The 17,685-nt window shown below is 42.8% G+C and overlaps 1 protein-coding gene across 1 annotated transcript in view; it reads left to right on the forward strand.

Moving 5' to 3' along the window:
- Nucleotides 1-17,685, forward strand: part of MYO3B (myosin IIIB) — a gene marked incomplete at both ends in the record, with an annotated part of 398,588 nt that overhangs the window by 290,808 nt on the left and 90,095 nt on the right. Inside the window, one exon of the mRNA XM_082630334.1 lies at nt 2,700-2,802. Coding sequence (XP_082486460.1) covers nt 2,700-2,802 — 103 coding nt within the window. The remainder of the gene's footprint in view (nt 1-2,699; nt 2,803-17,685) is intronic.

Raw genomic sequence — 17,685 nt, forward strand, 5'->3', positions numbered from 1 at the left:
TTTGAACTCAATGGTTTGACAAGCTCCTTCTTATTTTTTATTCATTAAAAGAAAAACTTTTAAAATTGAGGTATAATTGACCTACAACATTATGTTTGTGTCAGATGTACAACATAATGATTACTTCCTTCTTATTTAAGTTTATCTCTTTACTCTGACCCAAATCCTTATCCCTGCTCTTCTGGCAGAGCTGGGAGATGGAGGGGCAGACTTCATCTAAGCTTTAATAAGAATATTCTGTAAGTTTCTGTTTGGTTTTTAAACTTCAAATAACTCTAAAAAATCAATATTTTGATGACTGAAGTGCAAGTGAATAAGAAACAAGGAATGAGTTTTCCCTTTAATTACACAAATAGAAACTCTATGGGTTGTTACTAGAAACCCAGGCAAAGTAACTGGGGGCATTTTGCTAAGCTGCAAATAAAGGTGTTACTGCCTTCTCTCTTCCTGGTAGTGGAAAGGGCACCTTCCTAAGGAGAGCCCCAAACCAAAAGGGGTTGGTGGTCTTTCCTAGCTTTGCTTGTGCTTCTTCTTCTCTGAATTGCTCCTTTTCATACTGAGGATCTCAAAATAGGTGCAGACAATAGCAACCTCAACTTCCCACATGGCAAGACCATCTAGGGTTTGATCAGTGAGTGGTAGCCCTTGGTGCTACTGAACTGGGCCAGAGAACAAGGTTAAAAATGAGTTGTGTCGGGCTTCCCTGGTGGCGCAGTGATTGAGAGTCCACCTGCCGATGCAGGGGACATGGGTTCGTGCCCCGGTCTGGGAAGATCCCACATGCCACGGAGCGGCTGGGCCCGTGAGCCATGGCCACTGAGCCTGCGCGTCCGGAGCCTGTGCTCCACAAGGGGAGAGGCCAGAACAGTGAGAGGCCCACGTACCACAAAAAAAAAAAAAAATGAGTTGTGTCGATTTTCCTTTTAATAAGGAAACAGATATTTGTGCCCCTGAAGTGGGCTTCTCTCTCTCTTTTTTTTAATGTCAGTTCTTGATTTTATGCTGCTTATCACAGTATTACAAGTGAGCTTGGGCCAAACAATGTTTTAGAATCTCGGGGAGAGGAAACCTTCCTGGTCCTCTAACCAGAGGAGTTCATCTATCAAGAGAAGGCGGGGGAGGGGGGATCAGCTCATGAAATTCTAAAAGGCTATTTTTCTTGATTTCTCCTTTTTCTCCCCCTTCTTTTAATATTGTTGCTTCACTGTTTGGTCATAATGTTTGTGTGTGTGTGTGTAATAATAAAAATGTAATTATGTTCCATATAAAATTTTCTCTTTATCCTTTTGGTGTTTATAGCAATAGTAATAACAAAAACAGATGGTCTTATCTACCACTGATAGCGAAAAAGCATTACATTTCTTCTACACAAGAGATAAATATGCCTAAGGAACCAAACCAATAATGTAGAATCAGAGCATACTCTTTCCAGAATAGACAACACAAAAAACAATTGATTTCCATATTTCTTTTTCTGTACTCCATTTTTGTTGTGTTATATGTTTCATCATTATAACATTAACCTTTTATATTTTATGTACCTTCCAAAATTTGTCACAATTGGTAAATTTACAGATTATCTTCATTGGTTGTATTTTGGTTTGGATGTTTCTAGATGATCTGAAATAAGGATAGCAAATAGGTGTAGAGTCTCTTTACAACCCTAAAGGATTGGTAGTGACTACATGGAACTATGATTCTCAGCCTTGGCCACACTTTAAAATTATCTAGAGAGCTTTTTAAAAATGATGCCAACCCCACACCAGATCAGTTTCAGAATCTCTGGGAGTTGGGTTCAGGCATATTTAAGATCTTCGTGGGTGATTCTAATGTACAGCTAGGATTAAGAATTGTTGACCTGGAGCAATGTCTCCCAAACTTCAACATGGATCCTGATTACCTCAAGGGCTTGTTAAAAACACATATTGCCAGTCTCCACCCCCGGACTTTCTGGTTCACTTAGGTCACGGCTGGGACCCAAGAATTTGCATTTCTAACAAGTTTCTAGGTGATGTTGATGCTTCATGAGATGTGTTCTTGATTAGCCGTGATGATGTGGGGTCCATACTTTGAGAACCACTGATGTGAAACGTTGTGTTAGAAAGGAACTTGAAGCCGAATGAAAGTTCAAGAGAGAGGGACCATGATTAGTCAGTCATGGCTGCCATGGTCACAGGAAGGAGGCAGTGTATTTGTGACCCCCGACTCTTGAGAAACTCACCAGTAAGCTGTCCTCAATCACAATACAGAACTGAGTTCCTCCTGGAATGATTCCCTAGTTGCCATAATCCTAGCCATGTTGTGACAGTGTTTCTCGACCACTGTCCTCATCAGCAGGCAGCCCTGCCCAGCCCAGCTGGGAGTGGAGGCTGGTCTCCTAACTCTGTCTAGCACTGCACCATTCCAGCCACTGTGTGCTGCTGCCCTCACCATCTGCCTCACCGTGGGGCTTCCAACCTGCCCACTCTTCATATCTGTTGTCAAAGAGAGGTAGCTTGTTTTCCTATAGATGAGTCATTTTATCCAGTTTGCTGGCAAGGCCTGTAATCACAGAACAGGTCAGTTTTGATGAGGTGTCCTAGACAAAGGCTGCAGAAAGGGAGCAGCACGAGGACGGGGAGACAGGTGTGGAGGAGAGTAAACCCTGCCTACTTCTGAGTTTATCCTTAGTCTCTAAATACTCATTTGCTTTCTCTCAGTTCTGAGGGGCTCTATCGATCATAAAAGCAGTCCACAAGCAGAATCCAGCAATGGCCGTGCAAAGACTTCAAGCAACTCTCCTGCTATCTCTGAGAAAGATCGGTGAGTCTTATCCATAAGATTTCATTCCAATGGATAATGAAACAACAGTATTTCTTACACTTTGTTCTTTTGGTGAGTTGGAGAGAGTGGAGCCAAAAAGTATTGCCTATCAGATTCTTCCATGTCAGAGGTCATTACTCTGTGGGCAAAAGTCTTTGTTCCACAGGGCAACCTGACTACAACCCTCTCTTGTGGGTTCTCCTCGTGGTGAAACCTGTACTTGGCCTCATTAGGTTAAAGCAGTGGTTCTCAACTGGGGGCAGTTTTGCCCCTCTCCCCCTCTCCTTCTGGGGACATGTCTGGTTGTCACAACTTTTCTCAGAGGGGCTTGTGCTAAGGGCATCTAGTGGGTAGAGGCCAGGGATGCCTGCTACACATCCTACAGTACATAGGACAGGCCTCCACAGCAAAGAATTGCTTAGCCTAAAAAGGCAATAGGCCTGAGGTTAAACAAAACTGTGGGCTTAAGCTAATGCAAAAAGGGTGTATCATTTTTATTACAAGTTTACTCCAGGATTTTGGAGAAATAAGCAGGCCATTAGAAAGTTCTTCACATATTTTCACCTGGAAAAAGAGGTGGCCTTGATTTATAACTTTTAAAAATAATTCTTAATTTTTTGAGACATCTTATTAATATTTTTGAAACTTGACAAATTAAATTCTCAGTCCTTCACTAGTGGTCTCAAATTGCTCGAGCTGCTTTCAAAGTAGACTAAAGTTGTCTCTCGGTAGCCACAGGCATTGGTTCCAGGAGCCCCCACGGGCACCAAAACTAGCAGATGCTCAAGTCCCTTATATATAAAATGTCACGGTAGAGTCTGCCCTCCATATCCATGGGTTTCCCAATCGCAAATTCAACCAACCTTGGATATGCGCGAAACCCACGCATATGGAGGGCAGATTGTCCTTCCCTAAATAGTCAGAATAGCTTATTTAAGGGTACTTGATGAAATAGTATAGACCTAACATCTCATTTTAGAATAACAAAGTTTAGAATTTCCGTTGCAGCAGAAAGACCACTGAACTTGGCAGGTGGAAGACTTGGGTTCTGGTCCTAAAGCTAGCATTTTCCAGCTCTTTGATCTTGGGCACGTCAGTGAACCAGTTTGGGAAATGGCTCCAGCCCCAGCCTGACTGCCCTCAACCTCAGCTGATGACTAACTTTACTCAGAGTATCAGGACAGTACTGTGAGCAACGTCCACTTCCCTTCCCTCCACCTTAGAATCGCTCCTTCTGTTCAGCTGTCCTTTCTTCCTTCGCTCCCATCTCAAAAGACCGTAGGTTCCCTCCCTGGCTCACCCCTCTGTGGTGTCCCTGCCCCCCAGGCCCTGCCATCATCAGGTAGCCCAGCCCCTCCTGCCACCTCTTCTCTTTCTGCCGCCTCTTCCCCTTTTGCTGATTCCTCTCCCCATTCTAACAAAAGCCTGCCCTTGGCCCTGTCACTCCCTCTTCTTATTTGACCATCAGACTTCCTCAGACTGACATCATCAAGCTCAGTTGCCTCATTCCGTCACCAACCCCTCCCTCCCTAAACCTGAAATCTGATCTGTGCCCTCACCACATCCCTCAAACAATCCTTGGGAAGCTCAGCTCCCAGTCACAGGAGCCTCATATTCATCAGGCTCTACAGCTCTCAGTGCCATGTGCTGTGCTTTCCTTGGACCGGACTCTTCCGTGGGTTTCTACAGCACTGCGGTCCTCAGCTTCTTTCTCCAAGATGTACTCTGTCTTTATCCTCCTTCTCTTCCACCCACCTTGAAATGTAGACAGTTCTCCAAATCCTTGACTGTCATCTTTCTGTACTCCCCTGGGTGATATCCTCTCTCACTAGTGTATTCTGGTGCCAACTCTCAGATGAGTGAGTGTGACTATCAAATCTCTGTTCTGAGCTCCACACTCCTACACCCACCTCCTGTTGCCCATGGATTCCTGATCCACATACCAGAGCCTCAGTAGAAAAGTCCACCAAGCACCTCCCCTGGCTCACCTGACCTTGCCACTTCTGTCAGTGCTCTCTTGTGACCTGGTCTTCAAACCTGGTGCTCATTTTTGATCCCTACCTCTCACTTAACCCCATTCCAGTCACTTTCTTACCATCCTCCCTGGCCCAGGCCTACGTCTGTCTCTGTCTCTCTCTCCACTCGCTCCTCTTTACAGACCAGCTTTCATTTCTGACACCTGATCAATTGTCCTAAAGCTACTCTGACTTTTCAAAAAACGTTAATGGCTTCCCATTTTAGACCAAAAGAGGTTCAGACTCCTCAGTCTGCTATTGCAAGCCCCTCCCTGTCTCGCTCCAATTTGTCCTCCAGACTCACCTCCTGTATGACCCTATATGCACCCTCAGGCTACCTGGAGTCAGACTTCATATTGTTCCTACCAATGTACCTACTTCTGTTCTCTCTTCCCACTCCTTTCTGTTCAGTTCTTACCTATTTCATCAAGATACATCATCATATCCCTTTCTTCCACAGAGAACTTAATTCTCTCTAACACTCCTTAGTCCATTTATGACAGTACTACCCAACGTGCTGGTTCACAACAAAATAATGAGCTGTGTCCAAATGTAAATCAATCCACTGCTTTCTTCATCAAAGTTTTGTCACCAACCCCCCCCAATACACACACACACACACACACACGTAATCTCAGCCAAATGAAACAAGATACTTGGTAATGACTTGAATCGATTTGCATTCTGGTACTAGCCCGTACGACGTTGTGAGTGGTAACATTCACAGACTGCGTCCTCAGACCACACTGTGGTGTCTCGCTCTCTGTGGCTCTTCCTGTTTTCGCCTGGTGTTGTGGTTGACCATGTGCTAACAGGTCAGCTTCTCAAGGGTGAGGGCTGAGTCTTCATTCTTCCTATGTCCAGTACATGCAGTGGGTCTCAATGAGTTAGTCAAGCTGACTTCCAAGACCACTCTTGAGAATTCAGATGTTTATGAAAGAAATGTTCTTCCTCCTCAATCTTTAAGTGGTGGTGGCAACAACAGGATCCAGAATAACCCATCAGATAGTGTTTCAGGACATCCCTGCCCCAGGGGGCTGGGAGCTCATTTTTCCCACTGTGTTTGATAGTCCCCTCAATGCCCTGTGGATGGATCAAGTCAGGGATTGAAAGGAAGGAAATCTTGGGGGGTGGGGGGTGGGCAGGCAGAGCATAATGAGAAGAGAACTGGGTCATGCCAATGGTGATGCTCTCAGCGGCAAGTAACAGAATTCAGTAGATTCAAGGATCCCTCAGGATAAGGGGTCCAAAGAGAGAAGTTCCAGTGCTGGGTCTGCCACTCAGGGATGTGGACACAGGCTCCTTCCATCTCTTTCCTCTGCTATCTCAGCACGTCAGTGATACCCCCACTTATGGGCACAAGGTGGCTGAAGCAGTGTGCTAAGTATCACTTGTTCACATAGCATTGTCCAAAGCAGGAAAGAAGAGATGGATGGAAAGGGGCCTCTCCTCAGGAATCTCTCTCTGCTTGTTAGGAGGGAGACCTTTCCCAGAAGTCCCCAGGACATTCCCATCCCATCTCATCAGCCAGAATTTGCAGAGGTGGCTCCACAGGGGAGCTGCAAGGGAGGCTGGGAAAGTGAGCATTTTCACCTTCTTCAAGAGAAAGTACTCAAAGAATAAAGGGGTTGGAGAAGCAACCAGCAAAGTTTTCCAGAAGAGTCCTGAAGGGGTAGTGATAGGAGCAGATAAGTACTGGGGAATGATGGAGGAAAGGCAAAATCAGAGGAAGAGTTTATAAGGAAGACCCAGACATGACAAGAAATACTGTGAGGATAGTACGACAGGGACGTGTTGAGGTCACCCAACATTTATGGCGATGGCAAGTCTTTCCCACAATTATCTCACATAACTCACACACGGGTCTTTTGGGTGGCGTTCTTGCTGAGTAAACTGAACATGGGGAAGGCTAATCAAGTAGCTCCCAAATGCTGGACCAGAGATGAGTGCTGGGTTGGAGGCATCAGATTTACCTACTCCTGCCCCAGTCAGCTAGCATGGGGGTCACCCAGTGTCACAGAGAGTAAATGGCAGGTCTGGGGTTTGAATCCGGATCTTCTGTCTCCAACAGTAATAACAACTAATATTTGATATTTGTTAACAACTTCCTGGGCACTATGCTAAGTGTTTCACATGCATGATTCTTTTTAATCCTCATAACAACCCTATGGGAGAAGTGCATATTATATTGGATTGGCCAAAAAGTTTGTTCAGGTTTTTCAGTAAGATGTTACCCAATATAATTTCTGACATTTAGAGAGTACAAGGAACTTGCCATTGTCACCTAGTCAGTAAAGTGACAGAGTAAAGATTTGAACACAGGTCTTCTAACTCCAGGGCCCACACTTATAACCAGTACATTCTGCTGCCTCTCTGGGGTTCCAAATGCCTAGCCCAGGGCTTTTTCTATTCTGTGTTCTCTATAACTGTCATTGCAGCAAAACTTTTTTTTCTTTATTTTTTATACAGCAGGTTCTTATTAGTTATCTACTTTATACATATTAGTGTATACATGTCAATCCCAATCTCCCAATTCGTCCCACCACAACCACCCACCCCCTGCCCGCCACTTTCCCCCCTTGGTGTCCATACGTTTGTTCCCTACATCTGTGTCTCTATTTCTGCCTTGCAAACCAGTTCATCTGTACATTTTTCTAGATTCCACATATATGCGTCAATATACGATATTTGTTTTTCTCTTTCTGACTTACTTCACTCTTATGACTATCTCTGTGTTCATCCACGTCTCTACAAATGACCCAATTTCATTCCTTTTTATGGCTGAGTAGTATTCCATTATATATATGTACCCATCTTAAATCATAGCCAGCTAAGGAGTAAACTCTGATCAGCATCAAACTCTTACCCTGTGATTGGTGGAGAAGATTCCAGCACCAAATCTTGGGAGAAAGCCACTGGCCTCATGGGAAAGGTGTTCCCATGGGTGCATGGTGGGGCAGGGCTCACTTGGCTGGGGAGAAGGAAGCCTCACGCTGCAAGTCAAAGTCAGTGATTGGCCTGGTGCTTCTCTGCTCCTTCCTTCCTGTGTGAGCCCATAACTGTGTACAGTGAATGACAGGATGGAAGTAGTCTTTTATGTCGGGGGGCTTTGCTCCCTTGATGGTAATCCTCCATTTTAATTCTGATAAGTACAATAGTGAGGATTACGCCCCTTAGCCCCTAATTTAATTTGGCCTGCGTATGGCAAAGCTCTCACAATGCTTTTATTTGACATTCTTTAGTACAGCTAGCCTGTTGTTGTGTAAAAAGAAGCCCCTATGAGGGAGGCAGGAGATTGATCTTACTGGTGCAGATGTTTTTACCCAGCAGCTTTAACACACCCCCAGAGAAGCTGCTTCATCCTGGGCCACTTCAGTGAGGATTCAGACTCAGAGAGATCGTAACCTTCGTGACTCAGGCAGCTCAAGGGGAGCTGGCACCTCGCAAGAGGGGAAAATGAGCACATATTTCTCCCGTGTGTCATCCTTGCAGCCCCAGGGCTTGGAGCCAGTCAGGCTGACCTCAGAATTGATGAGCCAGAGAAACAGCCTCCCTATTAGGGCCGACTGTGGGCCAGATTTTCCTGTGGGCTGTGAAATACAGACTGCCACATATCTTGACAGACTGTGTGGTGGGTCATTGTAGAAATACGTGGCAGTGCTAAGAAGATTCAACAAAACAAAACTTTTCTTTCCATATCAGTATCTGGAGGAGGTTTCCTCTCCCACCCTTCAATTCCCATGCTAATTTTTCCTTCCACTTTCATTTCACTCCCTCAGGGGGTTAGTGCCCTCCAGCAAATTTCCCACCCCTGTGACCAAGTTAGTGCACTAAAGCATTAGAGGACCCCCTACAGCACCAGAGGGGAAACGGCAGCAGCTGTAAGAGGAGGTAGGGGTGGTGGCCTTCTTTCATGAGATGCCTATGATGCTATGTGTTACCTTCTTCTGGTAGAAAATCAGGTGACAGACCTGGGTTTGAATCTTAGTTTAACTGTTTACAAACTATGAGACTTGGGCAAGTTCCTTCATCTTTCTGACAGCAGTATGCTAGGCTGAAAAAAGGGAACAATTGTAAAGATTAGATATAATCTTACCTCAAGAAACAAGAAAAATCTCAAATAAACGACCTAACCTTACACCTAAAACAACTAGAGAAAGAAGAACAAACAAAACCCAGACTTAGTAGAAGGAAAGAAATCATAAAGATCAGAGCAGAAATAAATGAAATAGAGGCAAAGGAGACAATAGCAAAGATCAATGAAACTAAAAGCTGGCTCTTTGAGAAGATAAACAAAATTGATAAACCTTTAGCCAAACTTATCAAGAAAAAAAGGGAGAGGACTCAAATCAATAAAATTAGAAATGAAAAAGGAGAAGTTACAATGGACACCATAGAAATACAAAGGATCATAAGACACTACTGCAAGCAGCCTACACGCCAATAAAATGGACAACCTAGAAGAAATGGACAAATTCCAAGAAAGGTACAACCTTCCAAGACTGAACCAGGAAGAAATAGAAAATATGAACAGACCGATCACAAGTAATGATATTGAAAGTGTGATTTTAAAACTCCCAACAGGGCTTCCCTGGTGGTGCAGTGGTTGAGAGTCCACCTGCCGATGCAGGGGACACGTGTTCGTGCCCCAGTCCGGGAAGATCCCACGTGCCGCGGAGCAGCTGGGCCTGTGAGCCATGGCCGCTGAGCCTGCACATCCGGAGCCTGTGCTCCGCAACGGGAGAGGCCACAACAGTGAGAGGCCCGCGTACCACAAAAAAAACAAAAACAAAAACAAAAAACAAAGTTCCTAACAAACAAAAGTCCAGGACCAGATGGCTTCACAGGTGAGTTCTATCAAACATTTAGAGAAGAGTTAACACCTACCCTTCTGAAACGCTTCCAAAAAATTGCAAAGGGAGGAATACTCCCAAGCTCATTCTATGAGGCCACCATCACCCTGATACCAAAATCAGAAAAAGATAGCACAGAAAAAAGAAAATTACAGGCCAATATCACTGACGAACATAGACGCAAAACTCCTCAACAAAATAGTAGCAAACTGAATCCAACAACACATTAAAAGGATCATACACCCTGATGAAGTGGGATTTATCCCAGAGATGCAGGGATTCTTCAATATATGCAAATCAATCAATATGATACACCACATTAACAAATTGAAGAGTAAAAAGAGTATGATCACTTAGTAGATGCAGAAAAAGCTTTTGACAGAATTCAACACCCATTTATGATAAAAACTCTCCAGAAAGTGGGCTTAGAGGGAACCTACCTCAACATAATAAAGGCCATATATGACAAACCTACAGCTAACATCATACTCAATGGGACAAGCTGAAAGCATTTCCTCTAAGATCAGAAACAAGACAAGGATGTCCACTGTCACCACTTTTATTCAACATAGTTTTGGAAGTCCTAGCTGCAGCTATCAGAGAAGAAAAAGAAATAAAAGGAATACAAATTGGAAAAGAAGACGTAAAACTGTCACTGTTTGCGGATGACGTGATACCACGCATAGAAAATCCTAAAGATGCTACCAGAAATCTACTGGAGCTCATCAATGAGTTTGGTAAAGTAGCAGGATACAAAATGAATACACAGAAATCTCTTGCATTCCTATACACTAACAATGAAAGATCAGAAAGAGAGATTAAGGAAACAATCCCATTTACCATCACATCAGAAAGAATAAAATATCTAGGACTAAACCTACCTAAGGAAGCAAAAGACCTGTACTCAGAAAACTATAAGATATTGATGAAAGAAATTAAAGATGACACAAACAGAAGGAGAGGTATACCATGTTCTTGGATTGGAGGAATCAATATTGTGAAAATGACTGTACTACCCAAAGCAATCTACAGATTCAGTGCAATCCCTATCAAATTACCAATGGCATTTTTCACAGAATTAGAACAAAATTTTTTTAAATTTGTTTGGAAATACAAAAGACCCCAAATAGCCAAAGTAATCTTGAGAAAGAAGAATGGAGCTGGAGGAATCAGGCTCCCTGACTTCAGACTATACTACAAAGCTACAGTAATCAAGACAGTATGGTACTAGCACAAAAAACAGAAATATAGATCAGTGGAAGAGGATAGAAAGTTCAGAGGTAAACCCACACACCTATGGTCACCTAATCTATGACAAAGGAGGCAAGAATATACAATGGAGAAAAGACAGTCTCTTCCGCACACATAGAGAGTGGACTTAAGGACATGGGGAGGGGGAGGGTAAGCTGGGATGAAGTGAGAGAGTGGCATTGACATATATACACTACCAAATGTAAAATAGATAGCTAGTGGGAAGCAGCCACATAGCACAGGGAGATCAGCTCGGTGCTTTGTGACCGCCTGGAGGGGTGGGATAGGGAGGGTGGGAGGGAGGGAGACGCAAGAGGGAAGGGATGTGGGAACAGATGTATATGTATGACTGATTCACTTTGTTATAAAGCAGAAACTAATAAAAAAAAAGAATTAAAAAAAACAAAAACAAATGGGACCTCATGAAACTTAAAAGCTTTTGCACAGCAAGGGAAACCATAAACAAAATGAAAAGACAACCCTCAGAATGGGAGAAAATATTTGCAAATGAAACAACAGAGAAAGGATTAATCTCCAAAATATACAAGCAACTCATGCAGCTCAATATCAGAAACACAAACAACCCAATCAAAAAATGGGTGGAAGATCTAAATAGACATTTCTCCAAAGAAGGCGTACATATGGCCAAAAAACACATGAAAAGATGCTCAACGTCACTAATTACTAGAGAAATGCTAATCAAAACTACAATGAGGTATCACCTCACACCAGTCAGAATGGGCATCATCAAAAAATCTACAAGTAGTAAATGCTGGAGAGGGTGTGGTGAAAAGGAAACCCTCTTACACTGTTGGTGGGAATGTAAATTGATACAGCCACTATGGAGAACAGTATGGAGGTTCCTTAAAAAACTAAAAACAGAACTACCATATGACCCAGCAATCCCACTACTGGGCATATACCCTGAGAAAACCATAATTCAAAAAGACACATGCACCCCAATGTTCACTGCAGCACTATTTACAATAGCCAGGACATGGAAGCAACCTAAATGTCCATCAGCAGAGGAATGGATAAAGAAGATGTGGTATTAAAAAAAAAAGAAGAAGAAGAAGAAGAAGAAGATGTTGTATATATATATATACAATGGAATATTACTCGGCCAAGAAAAGGATCAAAATAATGCCATTTGCAGTGACATGGATGGACCTAGAGATTGTCATACAGAGTGAAGTAAGTCAGAGAAAGACAAATATCATATAATATCACTTGTATGTGGAATCTAGAAAAATGGTACAGATGAACTTATTTGCAAAGCAGAAATAGAGTCACAGATATAGAAAACAAACTTATGGTCACCAAGGGGGGAAAGTTGGGGGTGGGATGAATTGGGAGATTGGGATTGACATATATACACTAGTATATATGAAATAGGTAACTAATGAGAACCTACTGTGTAGAACAGGGAGCTCTACTCAGTGCTCTGTGGTGACCTAGATGGGAAGGGAATCTAAGAAAGAGTGGATATATGTATATGTATAGCAGATTCACTTTGCTGTAAGCAGAAGCTAACACAACATTGTAAAGCGACTACACTCCAATATCATCTAATTTTTAAAAAATGAGAAAACAATTTTAAAAAATCAGTTATCTGAGATTAGAGCTTAAAAAAGGATTCGATATAATCTATGCAGATGAGCTAGCACAGTTCTAGACATGATAAACACCCAATTGAAGACGGTGGCAAGCTGTTGGTGGTCATGGTGATAGAAGGAGGAGTAATAATAGTAACGACGGTAGTATTTAACAGGTTCCTGTAACGCTTTCCTGATATAAAGAGTCAAGACCCCCTGGTTTAGCTCTAGAGCTCTGGACTAAAATAAACATTGAGGATTCCAACACTTTAGAACAATACTTACTCTCAGCTTTAAACTGAGAGCCAAATTTTATTTTCCTGTGTTCCTGGCTCTTATCTGAGATTGACTTTGGGCCCAAGACTCACCCTTGTCAATATGGCCAGGTTTCACTGGCAACACCGTCAAATGATAACTTTCAGAGCTTCCTTGATTGTTAGAGCCTTCTTAGAGTTTAAAATATTAATTGGTCACTTTATTTTCAAAACCTTTTTGAAGCCAGAAACCTTATCGCCAGCTGAAAGGAGCTTTAACGAAACATCTGTTTTGAATTATATTTTCCTTGTGGATTTGCTTATGGCTCTACATAAATATTTATCTGGACTGTTTGAATAAACCTTAAATCATCAGTGATCCTTATGCAAAGGACTCTTTTAGAAGGACCGTGGATGTCCAGGATGTCAGAAATTAGACTTTTCTTTATAGGACCAGATTCCAAGGGCCAGAGGCCTTTAAAAATATTTGGAGGTGTTTGGTGGTTTTCAACATCTTTTGTTTTCCTATTTCTGTATATCTGTTAATGCTGTTCCTTCTAAATAGAAATCCCTTGCCAGTTCTTTCTTTACCTGTTGATATTTAACCATCCTTCAAGGTCTCACCCATGTGGCACCTCCTGCAGGGCCTTGAAGCAGACTAGTGCCAAAAGAAGAGCAGCCCAGGTGGCAGAATAGAGTGGGCCCTGGCCCCGAGGCAGGATGTATGTGGTGGGGGGCATTCTGGGGAGGGTGAGATGTCTGGTGGGATAAAGACTGAGGATGGGTGGGAGTGGTGTGATGCAGGGAGAACTACCATAGGGAATAAGGCAGATGGGAGCCAGGATTTGGGAAGCCTTAAAAGCTGCATGAGGGCTTCCCTGGTGGCGCAGTGGTTGAGAGTCCGCCTGCCGATGCAGGGGACACGGGTTCATGCCCCGGTCCGGGAAGATCCCACATGCCGTGGAGCGGCTGGGCCCGCAAGCCATGGCCGCTGAGCCTGTGCGTCCGGAGTCCGTGCTCCGCAACGGGAGAGGCCACAACAGTGAGAGGCCCGCATACTGAAAAGAAAAAAAGCTGCATGAATGTTTTGGACTTTATTCTGTAAGCCAAGAGATGCACACCCACAGTCACTGGGTAGAATATGGTCTGCAGACATTTAATTTGGCCTGAACAATAGTTTTAAAATTCTCACTTAGTTTCCAACATATAAAAATAGAAATATTTCATGTAACAATTCAGATTTCTGATGGCTTCTGAAAAGTTGGAGTATCTAGCAGCAATCTCTTAGAACTGAAGAGAGGCTGTTTTCCATTGGTACCAACCCACTGGCCTGCTTAATTCATGGCCTGACCCCACCAGCATCTGAGTCTGATTCCCGCCCTATGTGTACAGGGGCTCCATGCAGGTAGAGAAAACAGTTTAGGCTACAGACTCTGGAGCCAAATTGCTTCTCTTCTAGGCCCAGGTCTGTGTCCAACTAGCTAAATGACCTTGGGCAAGTTAAGCATATTTCTAACACTGGTATTTACCTTATATGGCGGTTGTGAGAATAAGCCATAGTAAAATTTCAGAGAACTATCTAGCATGTAGTAAGTACCCAAAAATATTAGCTGTTATTACTATATTCTACACAACATAGTAAACTCCAGGGCTTAAACTATCTGTCACATATTTCTGTATGACTCACCAAATCTAGAATCTAGAATCTTTGGCCATTATAGGCATAAAATAAAAGTAATTAATGAATGGATGAATGAATACGTGCTCTTGAATTTTTATTTCAGTTGGGTCCAAACCTAAATTTTATTACTTTGTCCTCAAGAAATGCTTCCTATATATCTTGGGTTTGACTTGAATACAATAATTAATTTTTGATAAGGTGGGAAGCTGGCTTTCTCAAAACGCCAACAGTGTTAACAAAATAAGTGAAGGGGGATGCTGTTAATACTATGTGGTTTTTCTGTAATGGATCTGCTTTCCTAAGTCAAAAATAAGCCTGCCCCAAGTTTGGGAAGATGTTTAACTTTGTATTTTCTTTAAAAGCGCAGTTATTGGCAGGTAGCTGTCTATGGTTAATTCCTTAACTTAAAGGTCAGTTGCAAGGAATCAGCACATAGTGAACTTAAGCAGAAGTGATGTTAGAACGCATGTTTGACTTGGGTTCTCTGGCGACCTCCACCCTTACATGAGATCCCTACTTCAAGGCACTGATTTTGTGTCTGGTGCCTCAAAGATGGAGCATGTCCAGAAACAATTTGGACAGTCTGTCAAAACGGGTTTCCAGTATGTCCAACGCATCTCATACATAGCTGAGCTTTCTGTACCACTCCACCAAGGTCTTTAACGTGATCACCTGTGGACAGACTTTTGTGCTTATGTTAATCTGTCACTTTTGTGCTTATGTTAATCTGTCCCTAAACACGTTTGCTATCAGCAAATGATGATGACATCAGCAAATGATGGCTTGAGCTCTGCGAAGTTGACCTGCAGGGTTGGATTCACTTTCTCTCTGGAAAACTTGCACATTTACAGAGAACTTGGGTCCAGCAACATTTACTTTTATTTGGAGAAACATCATCTAAAACTGAATGATATAGTCTAAAAAACTGCTTTCTGACTTTATACTGTAAATGTCAGGCAGTTCTCTTATTTATAAAAAGTCAGTTTTTTAGTATGCTAATGCCTCTGCTTTTTCTAAAGTAATCTCAACCTCTCTTTAGCTCTCTCCCTTTCCTTCTGTCTTTCTTTCCTTGTTTCTCTCTCTGTCTTTCTTCATCTCTCTCCTCTATCTCTAAAGTTCTGCTTTCCAATCTAAAGGACAATTTCCAGTAATGACAAAATCTGACAAATTCTTCTGACCATTTTGCCATCCCTTGTTCCCTTCCTACATTACTCTTTTTGTGAGTGTAGGAAATTCTAGAAATTCAACACATCTCTGGTATCTACTGTGCTTGTATCCTCATCAAGACCTTTGCTATATTCAAGCTCAGAATGAATTTTTGACAAAAATGCCTTTTCATATTGAGGCTATCTTGAAAGGAAAGAAACTTGAGAAAAGAAAACTTGCTCAAGTTGAAAATATTGCAGGAAACAATATTTGCGTAAAAAATGAATTCTGTATGAAAGCACTTCATTATGAACACTTAAAGAAACTGAGACTATAATCTTTCAGGTTGAAAGAAGATTAACTTTGCACATGTCCACAGCCTCTTTAACTTTATTTCATTTTCTTCTCTGGGTTAGAAGGAAAAAATATTAGTGTTTCAGTTCCAAGTGTATTTTGTGAACTAAACAGCAGTTTGCTCCTACCTGTAGGACACAAATATGCCAGCATATTTCCCATTAGCATTGCTCCGGTCGCTTTAAATTCAGAAGGAACCTGAATGAGTGTTTGCCACAGAAGCTGTTGACAGTGGTAATGCCACACTCTCTGTGTGCATCTTAGTAACTTCTCAGACTTGTCTCCTTGATGAGTAGACATAACAGGAGGAGAGTTGAGTTTTTTCTTTTCATCTGAATGGTGTAGGTCAGGGAGACAGAGAGGAATAGAGAGCTCTGGTGAAACAGAGCTCTAGCAACTGCTGTGATTGGGAAATTAGATAATAAACAGTCCCTGATACCAAGATTCTAATGGCCTAAGATCAACACAGTCTGGAGACGCAGGCAGGAGTGGCCTTCCGCGCTCTGGCCCAGACCCTCCCTGGAGAGCTCTTTGTGTCAACAAGAACAGCCAGCGCTCCTGGCCGGCTCCCAGCACTCAGAATGGGGCTATCATTTTTGTTTGCTTTGCAAATATCTTAATGGGAAGTGGTTCAACACCACCTATGGGTTAATCTGAGGGGTTCTGCTTGGCAGCTGTCAGCTCTGAGAACCACATGGCCGTTCTCCGGTGGAGGGAGTCGGGCTGACTGTTAACTGCCCAGCACCAGGTTGAGGCATCTTCTTTGCTTATTGGATTTACTGACTGGCAGGAAGCACCTCGTTGTCTTTTATTTTTAGTTTGTTCCTCCTGGGAGGGTAAGGGTGTTATTCTCAGATTCAGTTGTGCTTTTCCCTCTAGGGCAGGATGGTTGTTTGAATTAGTTTCACTAGCATGCACCATATTTTTTTCACCCAAGCTCATTTGCATAGAATCTGAAATGCGATAATAAAAGTGGTGGTGTGTTGGTGATGGAGGTTCTGGTATTGTTGCAGGAAGAAGGATCTAGTATGTTAGCCTGGCGGGGAGGGCTCCACAGCACTGTCTTCACCTGGGATCTCCGTAGTTGAATAGATACTGAATTTCTTAAGAATCCTTGCTCTACTGTTCCCTTAGTTTTCTCTTCTCTGCCTGAATTTGGCTTTCACTTGTCTTGACCCATGGGAATGCCTCCCTGGGTGATTTGGCCAACTCATGTCTTTCTCGAACCGTGTCAGCTGACATTGGCACAAATGAGCACTTTATTTATGCTTTCCTCCCTGGATTTTAGGCAGGGTTGGATACTTTACACAGTGCAGGTTAGGGAAGTTTCTAGACTAATGACAGACTTGTAGGCATTTTCCAAATGCCCCATTTGTAAAAATGCATAAAGTTCAGATGACTCTATAGATCCTGGAACAAATGTCCAGCTACCCTCAGTAACAGTGCAGCCTTGCTTCTAAGAGCTTTTCCTTTCCTGAAGGTTCCCACACCTATTTGTAGGGTTGCCTGGTGGTTGAGAGCAGGGGCCCTGGACTTCACTAGACCTGCTACTACTGAGGGTAAGATCTTGATGAACTTACTCATTTTCTCAGAGCCTCTGTTTCCTCATCTTTAAACGGAAGATAAAAATGGCATAATGACTACCTCACCAGGTCATTAAAGTTAAATGAGGGAACACATACAAAGCACACGGCATTTCATCTAACACACAAAAAGCACTCGTGAATAGTAGTA

Source organism: Mesoplodon mirus, assembly GCF_964341445.2.
Source record: "Mesoplodon mirus genome assembly, chromosome: 8".
Classification (NCBI taxonomy): Eukaryota; Metazoa; Chordata; class Mammalia; order Artiodactyla; family Ziphiidae; genus Mesoplodon; species Mesoplodon mirus.